This window comes from Narcine bancroftii, chromosome 12 (genome assembly GCF_036971445.1).
Source record: "Narcine bancroftii isolate sNarBan1 chromosome 12, sNarBan1.hap1, whole genome shotgun sequence".
Taxonomy (NCBI): Eukaryota; Metazoa; Chordata; class Chondrichthyes; order Torpediniformes; family Narcinidae; genus Narcine; species Narcine bancroftii.
Genome location: NC_091480.1, coordinates 63,194,067 through 63,217,911, shown reverse-complemented (window position 1 = coordinate 63,217,911; position 23,845 = coordinate 63,194,067). Strand labels below are relative to the sequence as shown.

General features: G+C 41.2%; 1 protein-coding gene across 3 annotated transcripts in view; it reads left to right on the top strand.

Annotated features, from left to right (window-relative positions):
- dazap2 (DAZ associated protein 2) overlaps positions 1–21,658 on the top strand; it is a 28,097-nt gene extending 6,439 nt beyond the window's left edge. Inside the window, exons 2-5 of one of the 3 annotated variants that reach the window (XM_069906421.1) lie at positions 5,932–6,295; positions 7,642–7,772; positions 19,496–19,726; positions 21,315–21,658. In XM_069906421.1, coding sequence (XP_069762522.1) covers positions 7,677–7,772; positions 19,496–19,726; positions 21,315–21,443 — 456 coding nt within the window. In that variant the 5' untranslated portion in view covers positions 5,932–6,295; positions 7,642–7,676 and the 3' untranslated portion in view covers positions 21,444–21,658. The remainder of the gene's footprint in view (positions 1–5,931; positions 6,296–7,641; positions 7,773–19,495; positions 19,727–21,314) is intronic. The other 2 variants (XM_069906420.1, XM_069906419.1) reach the window with 2 other exon arrangements.
- The last annotated feature ends 2,187 nt before the right edge of the window (positions 21,659–23,845 follow it).

Below are 23,845 nucleotides of genomic sequence, written 5' to 3'. Positions count from 1 at the left end.
TCCCTCCAAGAATGTATAGATGGAGATTAAACCCCATGTTACTTAAAAGGCAGGATTTTAGAGAATTTATTGAAAAACAAATAAAAATGTATTTTGAAATAAATACGGAATCAGTGGAAGATAAGTTTATACTATGGGATGCAATGAAAGCATTCATTAGAGGGCAAATAATAAGTTATGTAACCAAGATGAAGAAGGACTATAATCAGGATACAGAGCAGTTGGAAAGGGAAATAGTAAATATAGAAAAAGAATTAGCAATGAAGGAAGATACAACTAAAAGAAGAGAATTGGCAGATAAAAAAATAAAATATGAAACACTACAAACATATAAGGTAGAGAAGAATATAATGAAGACAAAACAGAAATATTATGAACTGGGTGAAAAAACGCACAAAATCCTAGCATGGCAGCTTAAGACAGAACAAGCTAAGAAAATGGTATTGGCATCAAGGAAAAAAGACAAACAAATTACATATAATCCAAAAGAAATTAAGGAAAACTTTAGAGAATTCTATGAACAATTATACCGAACTGAAAACGAAGGGAAAGAAGGGAAAATAGATGAATTTCTGACTAAAATTGAACTACCAGAACTACAAATAGAGGAACAAAATAAATTAACAGAACCATTTGGAACAGTAGAAATACAAGAGATAATAAAAAAATTACCAAATAATAAGACACCAGGAGAGGATGGATTCCCAATAGAATTCTACAAAACATTTAAAGACTTATTAATTCCGCCCCTCCTGGATGTAATCAACCAGATTGATGAAACACAAAGCTTACCAGATTCATGTAAAACAGCAATAATTACAGTAATACTAAAGCAAGGGAAAGATCCACTCTCACCAGCGTCATATAGACCAATATCTGAACTAAACACAGATTATAAGATAATAGCTAAACTATTAGCAAACAGATTAGCAGAGCATGTACCGAAAATGGTAAATTTAGACCAAACTGGATTTATCAAAAAAAGACGCACAACAGACAATATTTGTAAATTTATTAACTTAATTCATGCAGTAGAAGGAAATAAAGCACCAACAGTAGCAGTTACTTTAGACGCAGAGAAGGCCTTTGACAGAGTAGAATGGAATTATTTGTTCAAAGTATTGCAAAAATTCAGTTTACCGGAGAAGTATATTAATTGGATTAAAGCATTATATAAGGGACCGTTAGCGAAAGTGACAGTAAATGGACATGTATCAAAGCAATTTAACTTAAGCAGGTCAACGCGGCAGGGATGCCCACTATCACCTTTATTGTTTGCGTTAGCTATAGAACCACTAGCAGAATTGATAAGAATAGATAATAATATAAAAGGAATAAAAATAAAAGACAAGGAATATAAAATCAGTCTATTTGCGGATGATGTTATAGTGTACTTAACAGAACCAGAACTATCAATAGAAGAATTATATAAGAAATTGAAGGAATATGGAGAAGTGTTGGGTTACAGGATAAACGTAAATAAAAGTGAAGCAATGCCTATGAATAATGCGGATTTCTCAAAATTTAAGAAGGAATCTCCATTTAGATAGCAAATGCAGGCAATAAGATACCTAAGTGTACAAATAAACAAAAATCTCGGCCAACTATATAAACTCAATTATTATCCACTAATGAAAAAATTACAGGACGATTTAGAGCATTGGAAAGATTTGCCACTAACACTAATAGGAAGGATAAACTGTATTAAAATGAACATTTTTCCAAGGATATTATACTTATTTCAGGCATTGCCAATACAACTGACAGAAAAATTCTTCAAGGAGTTAAAGAAAATAATAAGGAAATTTTTATGGAGAGGGGGGAAACCGAGGATAGCACTAGATAAATTAACAGAATGGTATAAAGAAGGAGGCTTACAACTGCCAAACTTTAAAAATTATTATAGAGCCGCACAATTAAGATACCTATCAGATTTTTATCAAACAAGGGAAAAACCAGACTGGACGAGATTAGAATTAGATAAAATAGGGGAAAAGATACCTGAACACATATTATATAAATGGGATGAAAAATTGGTACAACATAGAAGTTTTCCAGTATTACATCATCTCCTCAATATTTGGAAGAAGATTCATGTAGAAAGAAATAAAACAAATTAACAATTACCAAAACTAATATTGACGCAAAACAAGTTACTCCCTTTTACAATAGATAACCTTTCCTTTAGAGAATGGGAAAAAAAAGGGATTAAAAGAATAGAAAATTGTTTTTCAGGAAATAGATTCTTATCCTTTGAACAAATGAGAGATAAGTATAATATAACTGGAGATACAGCACTGGCATATTACCAATTGAGATCCTACTTGAAGGATAAATTAGGAAGCCGTTTGAGTTTGCCAGAGGGAAGTAACCTTGAATATGTGATTACAGATACAATGTTAATCAAAAGATTTATAACAAATATGTATATTAAACTGCAAGAAAAGGAGAATGAGGAAACAAATGGTAAAACTAAACAAAAATGGGAACAAGATTTAAATATAAAGATAAAAAAGGAAACATGGGAGAAATTATGTTCTGGAACGATGAGAAATACAATAAATACGAGGCTACGTATGATACAATATAACTGGATACACAGACTATACATTACACCTCAAAAGTTAAATAAATGGGACCCAACAGTATCTGATAGATGTTTTCGATGTAAAAAAGAAATGGGAACAACAATTCATGCAATCTGGACATGTGAGAAAGTAGAAAAATTTTGGGAAGATCTCAATCAGATATTAAATAAAATAACAGAAATCAATATACCAAAGAATCCAGAGATCTTTCTCCTAAGTAACATAAAAAACAAAGAATTTGGAATTGATTTGGAGGATGCACAAAAAAGATTTGTTAAGATAGCTCTAGCCATAGCAAAAAAATGTATTATGTCAACCTGGAAATTGGAAGATAATCTGAAAATACAACAATGGTATATGGAAATGAATAAATGTATTCCATTAGAAAAAATAATATATAGTTTAAGAAATAATATTGAAATATTCGAACAAATATGGGAGCCTTACATTAAATACAATAGCGAAAACCTACCGGGGACAATCATTACCTAAGTTGATGGAAGGAGAAGGAATGAAAAGAATGGACTCAGTAGAATTTCTGGTGTATTTTTGTTGAGTGACAACATTGTCTGACTGGTTTAATGTATCCTAGATTGTATACCTTAAATGAATGGGAGGGGGGGTGTTGGGGGGTGGGTTGGGAGGAGGGAGGATGGGGGGAGAAAATGTCACTGTATATGTGTGAAAAGGAAAAAGTGTGTATCATGGCTAATGTGATTTATGATGTGAAAAATAAAAAAATTAAAAAAAAGAAGAAAGGAATGTGTTGTATCTGTGATGATGTCACAGCGCTGTCTGTCCGGAGTTTGTACCTTCTCCCCGTGTCTGCGGGGGATTACCCTGGGGGCTCTGGTTTCCTCCCACCGTTCGAAATGTACCAGGGGTTGTAGGTCAATGGGGTGTAATTGGGCGGCAGGGGATGTATACTGTATGTCTAAATTTAAAATTCAAAAAAATTAAATGTGGCTTTTGAATCGAGGTTATTGTCATAAACATGTGTGATGAAATGTGTTTTGTGGCAGCAGTATTGTACATTACAGGTGCAAAAACTGCTATAAATTACATTTCCTTAAATACATTATTTAAAATTAAATTATTAGTGGAAAGGTAGAGGGAAAAAGTGAGGCGGGGGGGGTATCTAGGGTGTACCAGGTGCCCTGGGTACCACTTGAAGGGGAGGCGGCACTGAGCAGTTTCTGCCCCCAGTGGTCTCCTTCACCACCCCAGGCCCCCGGTGGTCCCCGAACCTCCCCCGATGACTAGAAGTAGCATATTGAAGGAGGCATGATCAGCGTAGACGGAGGCCCAATTCACCTAGATGGAGGCCCCCACCCTCCAGCCAGCGCTATCACCTCCCTCGAAATACAAAGAACTCGCACCTCTTTCATTTCCGCTTCATCCTCCCGTTCGCTCTCAACTTATTAAAAGGCCAAGCCAAATATAACGTGGCGGCCACCGAGGCCCGCTCTAACGAGACCTCCTTTATTTTGACATGTGGAATGTAAAAGTTTGGCCACCCCCTGCCATAGGCGCTATTTTCTGTAGATGCGTCCTTTCAGGAACCCGAATTTTTTTTTTTTGCAATACTGGGTCTTCGTCTTCAGGCTCCCGCACCTCCTTCCTGACTGGTGGTAGCAGAGTGAAGAAGGCACGGTGCTGGGGGTCCGATAGGATCGAGGCTGCTTTCTTGAGATGCACCTCTTAGAGATGGAGGGAAGACTGAGTTCACAACCCTCTGTAGCCACAGCCATGTTTCCAGTTGTGAAACTGCAGCATCTTTTACTGTGATTTGTCCTTCGATGCAGAACATTGGTTCGTTCTGTATAAATTGTAGAAAGTTTAGGGAAAAATTGTAGGACCCCAGACGAGGATATTTGTATCTTTGTTAGTCACGGGTGAGGCGCTGGAAGGCTGAAGGGTGGCTAATGCTATGCCTTTATTTAAGAAAGGCCACGAGAACAAGCAAGGGAACTACAGGCTGCTAAGTTCCATGTCAGTCATGGATACGATACTGGAGGGGATTCTCGGAGTCAGGATCCACATGCATTTAGAAAGGCCAGGACCGAGTAAGACAATAAGACATGCACAGGTGCAGAAATAGGCTATTCAGCCCATCGATGCTGCCCCACCATTTAATCATGGACTGATCTATCTTCCCACTCAGCCCCACTGCCCAATCTTCAGAATCAGAATTTATTGTCTTGAACAAATCACAAAATTTGGTGTTTTGCGGAGGCGTCACAGGGCAAACATCTTACAGCAACAATATAAAAAAATAATAATAGTGCATGAGAAATAAGGCAGTGTCTCTGGTTCATTGATCATTCAGGAATCTGATGGCGGAGGGGGAAGAAGCTGTCCTTGTGCTGCTGAGTGCTCGTCTTCAGGTTCCTGTACCTTTTCCCCAATGGTAGCAGGGTGAAGAGGGCATGACCTGGGTGGTGGGGGTCTTTAAGGACACCGCCTCATGTTAATGTCCTCGATGGAGTGAAGTCTGGGACCTATGATGTCTCAGGCCGAGTTAACAAACATCTCCCTTTAATGCCCTGGCTAACCAAGAGACATATCAATCTCTGCCTTAGATATACACAATGACCTGGCCTCAACAGCTGCCTGCGGCAACAAATTCCACAGATTCACCCCCCTCTAGCTGAAGAAATTCCTCTGTATCTCTGTCCTAAGAGGACCACCCTTCAATCCTAAAGTTGTACCCTCTTGACCTGGATTCTCCCACCATGGTTCTGGTCACTGAGTTACAGGAAAGATTATCTTTAAGGTGGAATGGGTGCAGAAAAGATTCACAAGAATGTTATTAAGACTGGAGGGCTTGAATTATAATGGAGAACTGAATAGGCTGGGACTTTTTCCCCTGGAGCTGAGAAGACTGAAGGGATGGGGCTTGGAATGGTGAGATGTATAGAGATTGATAGTCGTTTGCCCATGGTGACGACAAGCCCTTGACTTGAGATGAGAGGCGGACCTGAGGGTTTAATTTTTCACACAGAAGGTGGTGGGTAAGTGGAATGAGCTACCGGAGGAAGAGGTAGAAGTCAGAATCAGAATTTATTGTCATGAACATGTCACAAAATTTGTTGTTTTGTGGCAGCATCACAGGTGCAAATATTGTGATAAATTCCATTTTTAAAACTAGCTAATCTTTGTCTGCCTTACAGCAGACTAAAGGGAAGTTTGTGTAATATTACACCTGTTTTTAATTACATGACAATAAAGGAATCTTGGATCTTGCTTTTCCGCAACAGCATGGGGCAAAGGGAGTCGTTTGTGGGTGGGGCGGGGGGAGGGGTGGTTTAGTGGTCCAAGCTGTGTTCACAACTCTCTGCAGTTTCTTGCAGTTGTGGGTAAGAGCAGCTCCTGCACCTGGAGAGTGATGCACCCTGACAGGAGACTTTGGATGCTGCATCTGTGGAAGTTGCTGAAGATTGTTGAGGACCCCTTCCACTCCGCATCTTTCAGCTGCTCCCCTTGGGAGGATACAGGAGGATCAGAGCCAGCACCACCAGGCTGAGGAACAGCTTCCCACGGGCAGTGAGAATGTGAACGACCAAAGGAGCTGCTCACACTCACCCTCCGAGGCTTTTGTATTTACAAAACAATAATTATTCATTTTTATACTATTGTGTTTGGAAAGTATCAGGTTCGGTGGGTTCACAGAGAGACAATTCTGGACACAGGTGTTACAATTACAGGTAACTTTATTGAACACACAGAGGACAAATGGGAGAAAGTCAAACAATACTTAATTACTACTAAACAACTATTATAGATACAGGCAGTCCTCAGGTTACGATTGAGTTCTGTTACCTGGGTCTGTCCATAAGTCAAATTTGTACGTAAGGCGGAACAGATTCTTATGGTTCTTATTTAGCGTTCATGAGGTAACAAATTTGTACATGCGTGATTTGGGGAACAGCCCATTTGTATGTATGAGTTGTTCGTGACCTGGACGTTCATAACCCGGGGACTGCCTGTATTCACATCAGACCCAAGTTGGACTCTGATACCAGTGGCCACTTATTTTCTACACGTGAATGCACTCTACAAAGAGGGACTTTCAAACACACTCCTGATTCCCTGTACCAATGGGGGTGCGGCTCTCTGCAAGCACTGATCTATCGCAGTACTACAGCTCAGCTTCAGTGTAGTGCACACCTTACCCGTGACTCCTCCAGCGATGTCCACAGTAGCGACCTGGTGTGGAGCGATGTCCGGGGCTTGGACCACAAGACCAAGAGGAAATGTTTCATACTGTTCTGAGCTGGGCGTCTGGCCAATGATGACACTGAGTCATTTAAATGAGCCAATGGGAAGGTGTGCACTAACTAGGTGGCCGGAGTCCAACCTTGATTGGCATGTGATGTGACTTCCGAATAAGTTTCAGACAAGGAGGTCACGTGACCATCCACAATCTACACATTCCAGACAAGGAGGCCACGTGTTCCTCCACAATCCACATATAGCATATACATGGATATTTGTCCTGTGTGTATATTGTCTGTTTGTGTGCTACATCTGGTTGTGTGTCTGCATGTTTTTTGCACCGAGGACCAGAGAACGCTGTTTCGTCAGGTTGTACTTGTACAATCAGACGATAATAAACTTGAAACTCTTGAAATACCGCTGATAATTGTGTTTGTAACCTTTGCTATTTTTCCCGTGTGGTCTGGGGAAATTTCTACCAGTTTCTTTCAATTGCTCCTCATTTGGGGGCAACACGGTTAGCACAACGCTATGACAGCGCCAGCAGCCGGGGTTCGAATCCGGCACTGGGTGTAAGGATTTTGTACATTCTCCCGTGACCTGCATAGGTTTCCTCCGGGCGTTCTGGTTGCTTCCAGCCCTCCAAAAAACATACCTTCAGGAGGGCGTGTTACTGTACCAAATTAATGGTACAGTATGTGCTAGCTTCATTGATGTGCGATTTCCCCATTACCTGCAAAAAGAAGGGGTTGAGGTTGAGACGTTATCTGTTCAAGAGTAAAATCTTAATGTTCGCAATTGAATATCTTTTTCTCCTGTCTCCATTTTATTTTAGGTGCACACCCTTGGCCATCAAGTTATCCTCGACAGATGATGGTTCAGGCCCAGTGTGTGCCTGGTGTTCAATTTCCTCAACCACCACCTTACACTGAACCCCCTCCATCTTATGCAGAGGTGTGTGACCAGGTTTGTGTGAACTTTGACATCCTAATGGCAATTCTAGCTCATTTTTCGATATACAAAGAGTGTCAACTTCAACAACAAAACAAAAATCGGGGCGCTACCCTGGTGCGGACCCAAAGGGAGCCGGGAGAGGAGACACAGTGCTGCTCTCCGGGGTCCAACCACCCAGTCCAACTCCCAATGGGGCGTACAGGTTTTAAGCGGCCTGTTAAAGGAGCCAACGGTGGTTTTATTTTAAAATCCTGTGACTGTGGGGTCTGTGCCCGAGAGGGCGGTGCCTGTGATTGGCAGCGGCCTTGAGGGGTTGCAGACTCCGGGGAAGCAGAGGACCATCGGAGGGCACCAGAAAATCTGGACATCCCTCCCCCCACCCCCCGTTTGAGATGGAGAAGCAGACAAATTCACCCACGGGATGGTGACTATGGCGACGGACCTGCAAGGGGCTCTGCGGCTAAAAAATGCACTCAGGCATCGCCAGACTGCGGACCGCTGGAGACTGGCTGAAGGGGCACCAGGTATTGGAACCGGGATGTAACCAGGCGGTGGAGGCTTCCTGATCGGGTCGGCGGTTCGCATCTGGAGCTCGGGCTGCCGATGATTTGGACCCAAGTCTGTGGGGCTGCGGGAAGCGCTGCCGAATCCACAGACACACAGTGTCTCTGGGGGGACTCTCTTTTGCTTCTCTTTCCCTGTCTGTAAGGGGCACCGGGCAATTTCTACCTCAGACAAAGTAAATTTTGTGTAATATTACACCTGTTTTCTACAATAAAGGAATATTGAACAAATTTTGGAAAATTAATTGGTTTCCTCCCAACTAGGAGGAAATGGAGGCTAATTTGAGGGGAACAGGTATTGCTGAATGTCTGTATCTGTCTGTATTTATAGGTAATAGCAATCACTTTCTCTGCTCCTCATTCCCAAAACATGCATCTCCCTCCCATGTGTACATCTGTATCCAAGATTCACCCGACATAAGCTGCAACTCCCTCTAATTTTTAGCAAAAATCTTTCATTGTGCAAATTTTTTCAAATTCCCAGTTACAAAAGCATGTGCGCACTGAATGCTTGCAAATGTGAACTTGAAATTTAGCACAGCCTGTCTCTCTTGTGGCGAATCAAATTGTATTGGCATGTTTTAATATAATACACGTAGAATTGTATTCTACGAAGTATAATTATTAATCACTACATTATTTTAGGTCACTCACCTTTTGTGTGCACATTAATTTCCTTTGTGCGCTGGTTGCAAAGCCTGTGAGCATGCGCAGCTTAGAGGGAACGGTGCTTAGAATGCAGCACCACCAATTGATGCAGAATCAGAATTTATTGTCGTGAATGTGTCACAAAATTTGTTGTTTTGCGGCAGCAATAAAGGTGCAGATATTCCTACAAATCAAAAATAAATGAGTGCAAAAGAAGACAAAGTGAGGCAGTGTCTTTGGTTCATTGATCATTCAGGAATCTGATGGCAGAGGGGAAGAAGCTGTCCTCGTGCCACTGAGTGCTCATCTTTAGGCTCCTGTACCTTCCCCCCCCCCCCCCCCCCCCCCCCCCGATGGTAGCAGAGAGAAGAGGGGTCTTTGAGTCTTCGAGGATAGAGGCTGATTTCTTAAGACACTACCTCATGTAGAGTCCTTAATGGAGTGATGTCTGGTGCCCATGATTGTGCTGACCAAGTTCACAACTCTCTGTAGACTGTTCCTATCCTGAGCATTGGCACCTCCATACCAGACAGTGATGCAATGAGTCAGAATGCTCTCCACGGTCCACCTGTAGAAATTTGCAAATGTCTTTGGTGAGGAACCAAATATCCTCAAACTCCTCACGAAGTCTAGCCGCTGGTGAGCCTTCTTCACGGTTGCATCAATGTGGAGGCCTCAGGACAGATCCTCAGAGATGTTGACACACCCAGGAATTTGAAGTTCTTAACCCTCTCCACTGCTGACCCCTAGATGAGGACTGGATTGTGTCCTCCTGACTTCCCCTTTCTGAAGTCCACAATCAGCTCCTAAATTTTGCTAACTTCAAGTACGTGGTGGTTGTTGTGACCCCACTCAACTCGCTAATCTATCTCACTCCTCTTCGCCGACTGTGATTCTGCCGACGACCGAGTTGTCATCTGCAAATTTGTAGAATTGTGCCTGGCCACACAGTCAAGGGTGTTTAGTGAGTGGAGCAGTGGGCTAAGAATGAAATACAAAAGTCTGCAGACTCTGTGATTGTAGTTAAAAACACACCAAAATACTGGAGGTACTCAGCTGGTCTTTTCAGCGTCCGCAAAAAGCAAAGATATGTTGCCGACGTTTCAGGGCCGAGCCTTTCTTCAAGGAATAGGCAGAAGCAGGAAATCTCAGAAAGTCTCAGAATTTAGACAGTGCCGGCTGGGGGAGGAATCCAGACCAACACAATGTGGTGAGACCTCCTAGTTCCTGTGTATTTTGACACGTGGAACGTAAAAGGTTGGCCACCCCTTCTACAGGCGCTATTCTCCGTAGATATGCCCTTGTATAGGGGAAGGTCGTTATGGAAACATGCAGTGGTTTCTTTGTTCAGCATGGACATTATAACAAGATGGATCATGTTATATGTTGTTTTTTCTATGCTGCACAATCTGAGTGATTAAAATGCTTAAACTCGTCATGTTAATCTGAGCATTTGACTGGATGAGGATAATGTGTTCTGAGCAGGGAAATCCAATACTTGGAGATAATTCACCTGCTTTGTTTCTTTCTCACTCTCTCTCTCTCTCTCTCTCTCTCTCTCTCTCTCTCTCTCTCTCTCTCTCTCTCTCTCTCTCTCTCTCTCTCTCTCTCTCTAATGAGAGGAGATGTGCCCCTGGTGTTGGTGGTGAGCAACTCATTTCTTGACTGGCCCCTCCAGACCACAAATTCATTGTCTGTTGAAATATGAGGGTGTTTCTGCAGAATCAAATGCAAGTTTATACCTTTCAAAATAGCATACAACTGAGCAAATCCCTTCTCTGACACTGTCATTCACAGGAGGCACTGAGGTGAGATGTTAATCTTTTTTTGTGTCAGATGGAGTCTTCATTTCAGTTGGCAGGTGGCCATGGACTTAGTTCTGAAGTTCTGCTGAATTTATCATTCTTGAGAGAACCCAAAAAGATGGGTATTAACAGAAAGCATTACAGCACAGTACAGGCCCTTCAGCTCTCGATGCTATGCTGACCTATACAACCTTAAAAAAAACTAAACCCTCCCTACCCTGTAACTCTATTTTTCTTTCATCCATGTGTCTGTCTAAGAGTCTCTTAAATGCCCCAAATGTTCCAGCCTCCACCACCATCCCTGGTCAGGCATTCCAGGCACCCACAACTCTCTGTTTATTTTTTTAAAAAAACTTATCCCTGACATTTCCCCAAAACTTTCCTCCCTTCACATTGTACATTAGTCCTCTGGTGGTTGCTACTCCCACCCTGGGAGAAAGGTGCTGACTGTCCACCTTATTTATGCCTCTCAGAATTGTGTAGATCTCTACCAAATCTCCTCTCATTCTTCTTCGCTCCAAAGAGAAAAGTCCTATCTCTGCTAATCTTGACTCATTAAGACTTATTTTCCAATCCAGGCAACATCCTGATAAACCTCCTCTGGACCCTCTCCATAGCTTCCACATCCTTCCTATAATGAGGTGACCAGAACTGAACACAATACTCGAAGTGTGGTCTCACCAGAGATTTGTAGAGCTGCAACATGACCTCTCTACTCTTGAACTCAATCCCCAATTAATGAAGCCCAGCATCCCATAAGCCTTCTTAACTAGCCTATCGACCTGCACGGCGACCTTGAGAGATGTACGGACTTGGATTTCAAGATCCCTCTGTTCCTCCACATTGTTAAGTATCCAACCATTAACCCTGTACTCAGCCTCTGGTTTGTCCTTCCAAAATGCATCACCTCAGACTTATCCGGATTGAACTCCATCTGCCACTTTTCTGCCCAACTCTGCATCCTATATTCCTTTTGTAACCTTCAACAACCTTCAGCACCATCCACAACTCCTCCAACCTCTGTATCATCCACAAACTGACTGACCCATCCATCCACCTCTTCATCTGGGTCATTTATAAAAATCGCAAAGAGAGGCGTCCCAGAACAGATCCCTGCGGAACTCCAGTAGTTTTGGGCCTGAGCCCTACTTCAGGTTTGCTGAACGATGCCTGAACGGGAAGGTGGGGAGGGAAGGGGAAGGAGCACGGGGGGGCGGGGGGGGGGGTGAATCAGGTAGGTGGCAGGTGGACACAGGTGGGAGGTGAAGCAGCTGAGAAGTGATGGTGGAAGAGGGCAGAGGGCTAAGAAAGATGGCTGTCTGATAGAAGGAAAGGAAGGACCTAGGGATCTGGAGAAAGGGAGACAAAGGGATGACGGAGAGCGAGAGACCAATGGAGGGGTTTTTATTTTTTAAATTTTTTATTTTTCACACCATAAATCACATTGACCATGATACACACTTTTTCCTTTTCACACATATACAGTGCCATTTTCTCCCCCCCCACCCTCCTCCCATCCCACCCTCCCTACCTCCCCCCTCCCGTCCATTTAAGGTATAAAATCTAGGATACATTAAACCAGTCAGACAATGTTGTCATTCAATAAAAATACACCAGAAATTCCACTGAGTCCATTCTTTTCATTTCCTTTTCCTTCCGTTAACTTAGGTAGTGATTGTCCCCGGTAGGTTTTCGCTCTTATGTTTAATGTAAGGCTCCCATATTTGTTCGAATATTTCAATATTATTTCTTAAACTATATGTTATTTTTTCTAATGGAATACATTTATTCATTTCTATGTACCATTGTTGTATTTTCAAATTATCTTCCAATTTCCAGGTTGACATAATACATTTTTTTGCTACGGCTAGAACTATCTTAACAAATCTTTTTTGTACATTCTCCAAATCAATTCCAAATTCTTTGTTTTTTATGTAACTTAGGAGGAAGATCTCTGGATTCTTTGGTATATTGTTTTCTGTTATTTTATTTAATATCTGATTTAGATCTTCCCAAAATTTTTCTACTTTCTCACATGTCCAGCTTGCATGAATTGTTGTTCCCATTTCTTTTTTACATCGAAAACATCTATCAGATACTGTTGGGTCCCATTTATTTAACTTTTGAGGTGTAATGTATAGCCTGTGTATCCAGTTATATTGTATCATACGTAACCTCGTATTTATTGTATTTCTCATCGTTCCAGAGCATAACTTCTCCCATGTTTCCTTTTTTATCTTTATATTTAAATCTTGTTCCCATTTTTGTTTAGTTTTAACATTTGTTTCCTCATTCTCCTTTTCTTGCAGTTTAATATACATATTTGTTATAAATCTTTTGATTATCATTGTATCTGTAATCACATATTCAAAGTTACTTCCCTCTGGCAAACTCAAACTGCTTCCTAATTTATCCTTCAAGTAAGATCTCAATTGGTAATATGCCAGCGCTGTATCTTGAGTTATATTGTATTTATCTTTCATTTGTTCAAAGGATAATAATCTATTTCCTGAAAAACAATTTTCTAATCTTTTAATCCCTTTTTTCTCCCATTCTCTAAAGGAAAGGTTATCTATTGTAAAAGGGAGTAACTTGTTTTGCGTCAATATTAGTCTTGGTAATTGATAATTTGTTTTATTTCTTTCTACATGAATCTTCTTCCAAATATTGAGTAGATGATGTAATACTGGAAAACTTCTATGTTGTACCAAATTTTCATCCCATTTATATAATATGTGTTCAGGTATCTTTTCCCCTATTTTATCTAATTCTAATCTAGTCCAATCTGGCTTTTCCCTTGTTTGATAAAAATCTGATAGGTATCTTAATTGTGCGGCTCTATAATAATTTTTAAAGTTTGGCAGTTGTAAGCCTCCTTGTTTATACCATTCTGTTAATTTATCTAGTGCTATCCTCGGTTTCCCCCCTTTCCATAAAAATTTCCTTATTATTATCTTTAACTCCTTGAAGAATTTCTCTGTCAGTTGTATTGGCAATGCCTGAAATAGGTATAATATCCTTGGAAAAATGTTCATTTTAATACAGTTTATCCTTCCTATTAGTGTTAGTGGTAAATCTTTCCAATGCTCTAAATCGTCCTGTAATTTTTTCATTAGTGGATAATAATTGAGTTTATATAGTTGGCCGAGTTTTTTGTTTATTTGTACACCTAGGTATCTTATTGCTTGCATTTGCCATCTAAATGGTGATTCCTTCTTAAATTTTGAGAAATCTGCATTATTCATAGGCATTGCTTCACTTTTATTTACGTTGATCTTGTAACCCGACACTTCTCCATATTCCTTCAATTTCTTATATAATTCTTTTATTGATAGTTCTGGTTCTGTTAAGTATACTATAACATCATCCGCAAATAAACTGATTTTATATTCCTTGTCTTTTATTTTTATCCCTTTTATATTATTTTCTGTTCTTATCAATTCTGCTAGTGGTTCTATAGCTAACGCAAACAATAAAAGTGATAGTGGGCATCCCTGCCGTGTTGACCTGCTTAAGTTAAATTGCTTTGATACATGTCCATTTACTGTCACTTTCGCCAATGGTCCCTTATATAATGCTTTAATCCAATTAATATACTTCTCCGGTAAACTGAATTTTTGCAATACTTTGAACAAATAATTCCATTCAACTCTGTCAAAGGCCTTCTCTGCGTCTAAAGCAACTGCTACTGTTGGTGCTTTATTCCCTTCTACTGCATGAATTAAGTTAATAAATTTACAAATATTGTCTGTTGTGCGTCTTTTTTTTGATAAATCCAGTTTGGTCTAGATTTACCATTTTCGGTACATACACTGCTAATCTGTTTGCTAATAGTTTAGCTATTATCTTATAATCTGTGTTAAGTAAAGATATTGGTCTATATGACGCTGGTGTGAGTGGATCTTTCCCTGTCTTTGGTATTACTGTAATTATTGCTGTTTTACATGAATCTGGTAAGCTTTGTGTTTTATCAATCTGGTTGATTACTTCCAGGAGGGGCGGAATTAATAAGTCTTTAAATGTTTTATAGAATTCTATTGGGAATCCATCCTCTCCTGGTGTCTTATTATTTGGTAATTTTTTTATTATCTCTTGTATTTCTACTATTCCAAATGGCTCTGTTAATTTATTTTGTTCCTCTATTTGTAGTTTTGGTAGTTCAATTTTAGTTAGAAATTCATCTATTTTCCCTTCTTTCCCTTCGTTTTCAGTTCGGTATAATTGTTCATAGAATTCTCTAAAGTTTTCCTTAATTTCTTTTGGATTATATGTAATTTGTTTGTCTTTTTTCCTTGATGCCAATACCATTTTCTTAGCTTGTTCTGTCTTAAGCTGCCATGCTAAGATTTTGTGCGTTTTTTCACCTAGTTCATAATATTTCTGTTTTGTCTTCATTATGTTCTTCTCCACCTTATATGTTTGTAGTGTTTCATATTTTATTTTTTTATCTGCCAATTCTCTTCTTTTAGTTGTATCTTCCTTCATTGCTAATTCTTTTTCTATATTTACTATTTCCCTTTCCAACTGCTCTGTTTCCTGATTATAGTCCTTCATCTTGGTTACATACTTATTATTTGCCCTCTAATGAATGCTTTCATTGCATCCCATAGTATAAACTTATCTTTCACTGATTTCGTATTTATTTCAAAATACATTTTAATTTGTTTTTCAATAAATTCTCTAAAATACTGCCTTTTAAGTAACATGGGGTTTAATCTCCATCTATACATTCTTGGAGGGATGTCCTCTAACTTTACTGTCAATATTAAGGGTGAATGGTCCGATAGTATTCTAGCTTTATATTCTGTTTTTTTACTCTATCTTGCATACGAGCTGATAACAAAAATAGGTCTATTCTTGAGTATGTTTTATGTCTAGCCAAGTAATATGAATATTCCTTTTCCTTTGGGTGTTGTTTCCTCCATATATCCAAAAGTTGCATTTCTTGCATCGATTTAATTATAAATTTGGTTACTTTGTTCTTTCTGTTAATTTTTTTCCCTGTTTTGTCCATATTTGAATCCAAATTCAGGTTGAAATCCCCTCCTATTAATATGTTCCCCTGCGTATCTGCTATCTTCAAAAAGATATCTTGCATAAACTTTTGATCTTCTTCGTTAGGTGAATATACATTGAGTAGATTCCAAAACTCCGAATATATCTGACATTTTATCATTACATATCTCCCTGCTGGATCTATTATTTCCTCTTTTATTTTAAATGGCACATTTTTACTAATTAATATAGCCACTCCTCTTGCTTTTGAATTATACGATGCTGCTGTTACATGTCCTACCCAATCTCTCTTTAATTTCTTGTGCTCCAATTCAGTTAAATGTGTTTCTTGCACAAGTGCTATATCAATTTTTTCTTTTTTCAGTAAATTTAGCAGTTTCTTCCTTTTAATTTGGTTATGTATTCCATTAATATTTAAAGTCATATAGTTCAACGTAGCCATTTTATACTTTGTTTATCTTCCCTTTCCGTTTCTCCATCATTACCTTTCCTTCTTATCCATTTCTGTTTTCTTGTTTTGAACCCTTTATAAGACAACATTCCTAAAACATCAAACATTTTCCTTATTCTCCTATTTAAAACTTCTTTAGCCCCAATCCCCCCTTCCCCTCCTGAGTTGTCCTTTATCCCTTGTCGGACAACCACATCTCCCCTCTCCATTTGGGTTTGCGAATTCACTCGCAAGCGTCAGCTGATTTTGCAGTGACCGTAACTCCTCCCCCCCCAGCCCCCCCCAGAAAAGATTTCACTTTTCATATGTAACAAAGGTCACTCTTTTAATTCCCTCCTTATTCCCTCTATTCCATTTCCTTCCCTTATTAATTCTTGACTATACTATCTATATTTTCCTCTAAATACGGATACATTCATGTATGCACATTATACATATACACACATATACCTCTTTACCCACATACATGTAAATCGTGGTCATTTTTTCTGTTATTACATGTCTTCATCTCTCTGTTTGTTTTGTAGTTGTTCTGCAAATTTCCTTGCTTCCTCTGGATCCGAGAATAGTTTTTTTCCATAAGATCGTTTTCGATGTATTGAACTCCTTCCTCTTCTTCAGGAGTTCAAAACTTATGTGTCTTTTTAGTTTGCAGTCTTTTGTACTCTCGTTACACGTCTTCATCTCTCAGTCTATTTTGTAATTGTTCTGCAAATTTTCGTGCTTCCTCTGGATCCGAGAATAGTCTGTTTTGCTGTCCTGGAATAAATATTTTCAATACCGCTGGATGCTTTAGTATAAATTTATACCCTTTCTTCCATAAAATCGCCTTTGCTGTATTGAACTCCTTTCTCTTCTTCAGGAGTTCAAAACTTATATCTGGATAAATGAAGATTTTTTGCCCTTTGTACTCCAGTGGCTTGTTGCCCTCTCTTACTTTTTCCATTGTTTTCTCCAGTACCTTTTCTCTTGTAGTATATCTTAGGAATTTTACTAAAATAGATCTTGGCTTTTGTTGTGGTTGTGGTTTAAAGGCCAATGCTCTATGTGCCCTTTCTATTTCCATTTCTTGCTGTAGTTGTGGACATCCTAGGATCCTGGGGATCCAATCTTTTATAAACTCTCTCATATTCTTGCCTTCTTCATCTTCCTTAAGGCCCACTATCTTTATGTTATTTCTTCTGTTATAATTTTCCATTATATCTATTTTCTGAGCTAACAGTTCTTGTGTCTCCTTAACTTTTTTATTAGATTCCTCTAATTTCTTTTTTAAGTCCTCTACCTCCATTTCTACTGCTGCTTCTCGTTCTTCCACCTTGTCCATTCTTTTTCCCATTTCTGATAAGGTCATATCTATTTTATTCATTTTCTCCTCTGTATTGTTTATTCTTCTTCTTAAATCATTAAATTCTTGTGCTTGCCATTCTTTAAATGACTCCATGTATTCTTTAATAAGAGAAAGTATATCCTTTGTCTTGCCTTTCCCTTCTTCTTCTATTTCACTGTACTCTTCCTCTTCCTCTTCTTCTTCCTCTGGGTTGGCCATCTGTTGTTTCTTTGTTGTCCTTTTTTTCTCTTCTTTCTTGTTTTCGTTGTCTTCTATATTCTCCTCTTGCTGCAGCTGTTCTGCAGCTGTCATTGCCGGCTGTGGAGATCGACTCCCCAGCTGGTCACCCCTCCCGTCGGTGTGTTTTTTTGCATGCGCGGTTGCGCACTTTTACTCGGCTCAGCAAGCCATTTTTGTAGTCCACTTTCTACCGACCTGAGGGAGCGGGTTTCTCTCTCCACCGCGGGCCTCTTCGAACAGGTAAGGCCTTCTCCTTCTTCTTCCGTTGTCTTCTCTTCCTCTCTTACCGTTGGTTTCGATTTTTCTTTTTTCGTCGCCATCTTCTTTCCACCTTTATACTCACTTTACTTTAATTTTTATTTTTGTGCCTTTGTGTTTTCCTTTGTTTTTTCCGACTTTTCTGGAGAGGGCTGGAGTTCTCCGTCCGGCCACTACTCCATCATGTGACTCCTAGACCAATGGAGGGGTTAATGGAAATTGGGGTCTGACTGGTTGGAGAGTGCGAGATGTGGTATAAGGTTTTATTCCTCCAACTTATGAGTTGGCAGTACAGGAGGCCAAGGACAGATACGTCCGTGTGGCAGTGGGGTGTGGTTGGCCACTGGAAAGTCCCTGCTGTTGCAGTGGACAGAGCAAAGGTGCTCAACAAAGTTATTTCCCCCAGTCTGTGTCCAGTAAAGGAGGCTGCATTGGGAGCACTGGATGCAGTAGACGACCCCATCAGATTCAAGGGTGAAGTGTTTCTTGGAAGGACTGTTTGCCCCTCCCCTCTTCCCTGTATAGTAAGAGGAGGTGTAAATGCAAGTACAGCAGGGATGGGAAATTGGTAGGATGGGATGAATGGGCGAAGGAGTCACGGAAGGATTGATCCCTATGGAAAGCAAGGAGGGGAAATGGATTTAGTGAAACATGATAGGATGCAGTCACTGTGACTGTAGTAAATACACCGAAATGCTGGAGGAACTCAGGCGGTCTTTGCAGTGTCCATAGGAGTCAAAAATATGTTGCCGACATTTCAGGCCTGAGCCCTTCTTCAAGGAAAAATCAGAAAAGGCAGAGGCAGGAAATCTCAGACTTCAAACAGTGGGGGAAGAATCCAGACCAACTAAAGGTGTTAATTGGATGGGATAAGAGACAAGGTAGAATTGATCATGTCTGTGCAAAAGGAGACAGGGAACGGAGAGACAATGGGGGTGGGTTAACGAAAGCCAGAGAAGTCGATGTTAATGCCATCCGGTTGTGGAGGGCGCCCAGTTGGAAGATGAGGTGTTGTTCCACCAATTTGTGGGTGGTCTCAGTCTGAGACCACAGACAGACATGTCAGCAAGGATGAGGCGGGGAATTGAAGTGGGTGGCCACCAGGAGAACCACGCCTTTGCGGCAGGCAGAGCTGAGGTGCTCGACGAGGTGCCCAGTCTGCATCCAGTCTCTCCATTGGAGAAGAAACCTCCCCCCTCCCATTCTACTCTTGTCTTTAATTCAGAATCTTGTATCTTTTCCTTCATACCTCAGGCACGAAATGTTAATTTTATATCTTTGCCTCTTATAGAACGCTGCGAGACTGGCTGAGCCCCTCCAGCATTTACTGTGTTTTGACTAAAACAGGACTTTAACATCAAGAACAAAGGGAAGATGTTGAACAGTGTTGGACAAAGTTATTAAATGATAATTTGTTTCCATCTCAGCTTCAACAGCCCCCAAGATATGTCCAGGTTCCACCTCACGTGAATGCTAACCATCCAGTTGATATGTATGTGCCAGCCTCAGCCCCAATGCAAGGGAATCCATCGGGGCCAGCCACGCCCCAGATGTACTATGTTGTCCCACAAATCGTCCCTCCGCAATCAACTGTGCTCATGGAAGGAGCCTACGATGCAGGTGCCAGGTTTGGGGCTGGAGCTTCTGCTAATATCCCGGTAAGTATTTGGAACAGCTGGTGTTGTGCTGCAGTATTATCTTGTGGTGTCTGTTTTTAGCTTCAAGGTTTTTTAAGTTTTATGTTTGTGTAATATGACATATAACAAATATCAAACAGCCACAACCTCGCAGATAATGAAATAGAATGACGGAAAATGTACGGTCATGCTCTTTGGGAGAGGAAATAAACGGGCAGACTATTGTTTAAATGGGGAGAACATTGAAAGTTCCCAGATGCAAATGGACCTCGGCCAGGGCGGCCTGAAGGTAAGCTTGCAGGTTGAGTCGGTGGGGAAGGAGGCAAATCAGGGTCAGCACCAAGGGAGGACATCCAAGGGCATTGCCCCCCTCTCCCCAAGTGAGGTGCTGTGCCCCCCCCACCCACATGGTTATGGCTGTCACTCGCTGTCAGACCCGCCCCCCCCCCCATCCTTCCCGCGCCAGTAGTATGCAGGTCTGATGCACGCTAGCGACTCTCCACCCACCCCCAGCCGCGTCACTAGCGTGCGTCAAGCGTCAGTAGCGTCTAATGATGACACCACAAAAGCAGCGCTCGTCACCTACATTGGAGAGGGCGGGTAAAAGAGGACTAGTGTATGAGAGCAGGGATGTGATGTTGAGGCTTTATAAGGCACTGGTGAGACCTCACGTGGAGCATTGTGAGCAGTTCTGGGCTCCTCGTTTGAAAAAGGATGTGCTGACGTTGGAGAGGGTTCAGAGGAGGTTCACAAGGATGATTCCGGGATTTAAAGGGTTGTCATAGGAGGAGCGTTTAACAGCTCTTGGCCTGTACTCATTGGAATTTAGGAGAATGAGGATGATCTCATTAAAACATTTCAAATGTTGAAAGGCGTGGACAGGTTGTTTCCCACAGTCGGAGAGTCTCGGACAAGAGGGCACAACTTCAGGACTGAAGGCCGTCTGCTTAGAACAGAGATGTGGAAGGATTTCTTTAGCTAAAGGGTGATAAATCTATGGAATTTGTTGCCAAGTCATTGGGTGTATAGTTAAGAAGGCCGATGGTATGTTGGGCTTCATTAGTCAGGGGATTGAGTTCAGGAATGTTGCAACTCTAAATTTTTGTGTTCAGTTCTGGTCACCTCATTATAGGAAGGATGTGGAAGCTATGGAGAGGGGGCAGAGGAGATTTACCAGGATGTAGCCTGGATTGGGAAACAAGTCTCTTTGGTGCGTAGAAGGATGAGAGGTTACTTGATAGACACCTGGAAGATTATGAGGGGCACAGATAAGGTAGACAGCCAGTACCTTTTACCCAGGGCTGTTGTAGCAAACACGAGAGAACATCTGTACAAAGTGTAGGGAGGGAAGTTTACGGGAGTCATCAGGGGCGTTTTTTTTTACACCGAGAGTTGTGGGTGCCTGGAATGCCTTACCGGGGATGATGGTGGAGGGTGAAACATTAAAGCCTCTTAGACATGCACATGAATGCAAGAAAAATAGAGGGTTACGAGGTCGGGAGGGTTTAGTTTAGCTTTTGTTTAGTATATATAGGTCGACACAACGTGGTGGGCCGAAGAAATGCTGGTTCAATTTAAACGCACATTTTACTTTTCTCTCCTGATTTAGCCACCTCCACCTGGTTGTCTTCCCAACGCAGCTCAGATCGCAGCCATGCAGGGTGGCAACGTGATCCTCACCAAGAAAAAGGGCAACTGGATTTCCGGAGGTTCCGATGGTGGTTACACTATTTGGTGATTAGATGAAGGTCACAACAAGAACATGCAGCAGAAGAAGCAATCAATCTTACCCATCTTTTTTAGACAAATAATGGATGTTTCTTGACAGCTTTTAACCTCCTCGCAACTTTAAAGAACATTTTTTTTTCAAGCATTCGCTTTCAAAATACTGTAGTAGCACTAAGGAGAAAAATCCAAACAATAAAATGTTTCGAATTAGCAACAAAACCTAAATTAACTGTTTTGGTTTGTTCCTTTTTAAGTTTCAGAATTCAAGCAAAAAAAAGCCAAGTAAATAGCATTTACCAGGGCAGCACGGTTAGCGCGACGCCTTCACAGCGCCAGCGACTGGGTTCAAATCCCGCACTGACTAAGGAGTTTGCACGTTCTCCCCTTGTCTTTGTGGGTTTTCCTCCAGGGGCTCCGGTTTCCTCCCACCCTCCAAAAACATACCGGGGCTTGTAGGTTAATTGGGTTATTTGGGTGGCAGGGGCTCGTGAGCCGAAAGGGCCTGTTTCTGTGCTGTACGTCTCAATTTTTAAAATTAAAACAAAAATTTATTAAAATGATTAAATGATAACATTTACCAACCAGAAGCACTTTGATCACAGACTCCTGTGTCCGACACTTTTTCATTTCTGATTTGGTTTAAGCACAAACAACATATGTATTTACAGCCATACCTCAACGTGCCTGATCGAGTAATGTCCAATCGCAGATACGTCCAAGGTCACCACGTAAGTGCTTAATAAAAATTTTTTAATTGACGCTGTAAATTTATGTTGTACAGTTAAGTCGAGTGGCCTAGGAGAGAGTCTGCGGCCGGGACTTGGGGAGCTCTGGTGTTCGAGTGGCCGAAGCGAGTGTCCGCAGTTGGGGCATCGGGACCTCCAGTGGGTGGGTGGCTGGGGCGAGGATCTGCGGTCGGAGTATCAGGAGCTTGGATGGGTGGGCGGCAAGGAGCTAGGAGAAAGTCTTTGGCCATTACGTTGGGATGTCGAGAAGCCGTGGTCTGGGCGCCGGGATCTCGGATGGGTGGGCAATTGGGGTGTCAAGGGCTCTGGTGAGTAGGCAGCTGGGGTGAAGATCCACGGTCGGGTGTCGGGAGCTTGGATGAGTGTATTTCAACTATAATGATTGACTTGCACCCAAATCGATTTGCACCCCCACTTCCAGAACATAACCCAGACGCAAGTCGAGGTATGGCTGTATTTATTTGAACATGAAAAATTAACAGTAAGGTATCTTTAATTTTATTTAAAATGCAATATTGGTGAGATATTAATCCCATGCTCAAAGGATTTAATTGTGCTAATTCCTGTGAAAGCCTGGGCTTTATTAAAATTGTCAAAAGCATCTGAATTCTCTTACATGGTGGTCTTGCGCAAATTACTTTATGAAAGAGAGACAACTTGTTGCCTCTCTGCAAGGATCCCATTATCCTGCTTCACTTTCTGATTTGTCAAGATTTGCAGTGGTAAAATATGTGGGGGTGGGGTGGGGGGGGAATGGAAAAGATCCAGTTCACTTCTTTGCTCATGTTTAGGACACAGTGCACTTGGCTCCAATCTTAAATCTTAGGAAGAGCACCTGTTATTCTGTTTCGAGAATTGTTCTTATGGCGTCAGCAACCCGGGTTCGAATGCCGCGCTGTCGGCAAGAAGTTTGTTCTCCCCGTGACTGCATGGGCTTCCTCCAAGCGCTCTGATTTCCTCCCACCAATCAAAATGTACGGGTTAATTGGGTGAATTTGGACAGCACGGGCTCATGAGCCAGAAGGGCCTGTTACTGTGCTGTCTGTCAACATTTACCTTTGTTGCAGGACGAGGGTAATTCTCTGCCTATTTCTTGGCTCTCTCCGCATCAAAAAATGCAATCTGTGCTTTGATCCCAAGGGCAGCCAATAATTTCTGAGCTTCTCAAAGACATGACTGATTTGAACTTGCTGTTACGAAGTCAAAGCAAAATTTGGAAAAAAAAATTTTTAAAGTTGGGAAATGGTAACGTTGGGAAAGAGAGTGATGAGATCTGTGAAGGAGTTGCATTGGGTTGAGAACCATTTACAGTCCTTGTGTTATTCTACATAATGTTTGCTGTATTCCCGATAGCTCAGTGGTTCTCAAACTTTTTCTTTCCACTCACATACCAATTTAAGTGATCCCTAAGCCATAGGTGCTCTGTGATCAGTAAGGGAATGGCTTAAGGTAGGATGTGGGTGGGAGGGGAAGGTTGAGAATCCCTGCTCTAGACCCAATTGCTACTGAAATCTTTTGCTTGAGAAAAATGGTCATTGGACGATTTCCTTAGGTGTTCTGAAACCGTGCACATAACGAGTCAATTGGGGACGATTAAAAGAGTGGTTTTCAAACTTTATCTTTCCACTCACAGACCACCTTAAGAAAATTTGACAAAAGCAGCGAC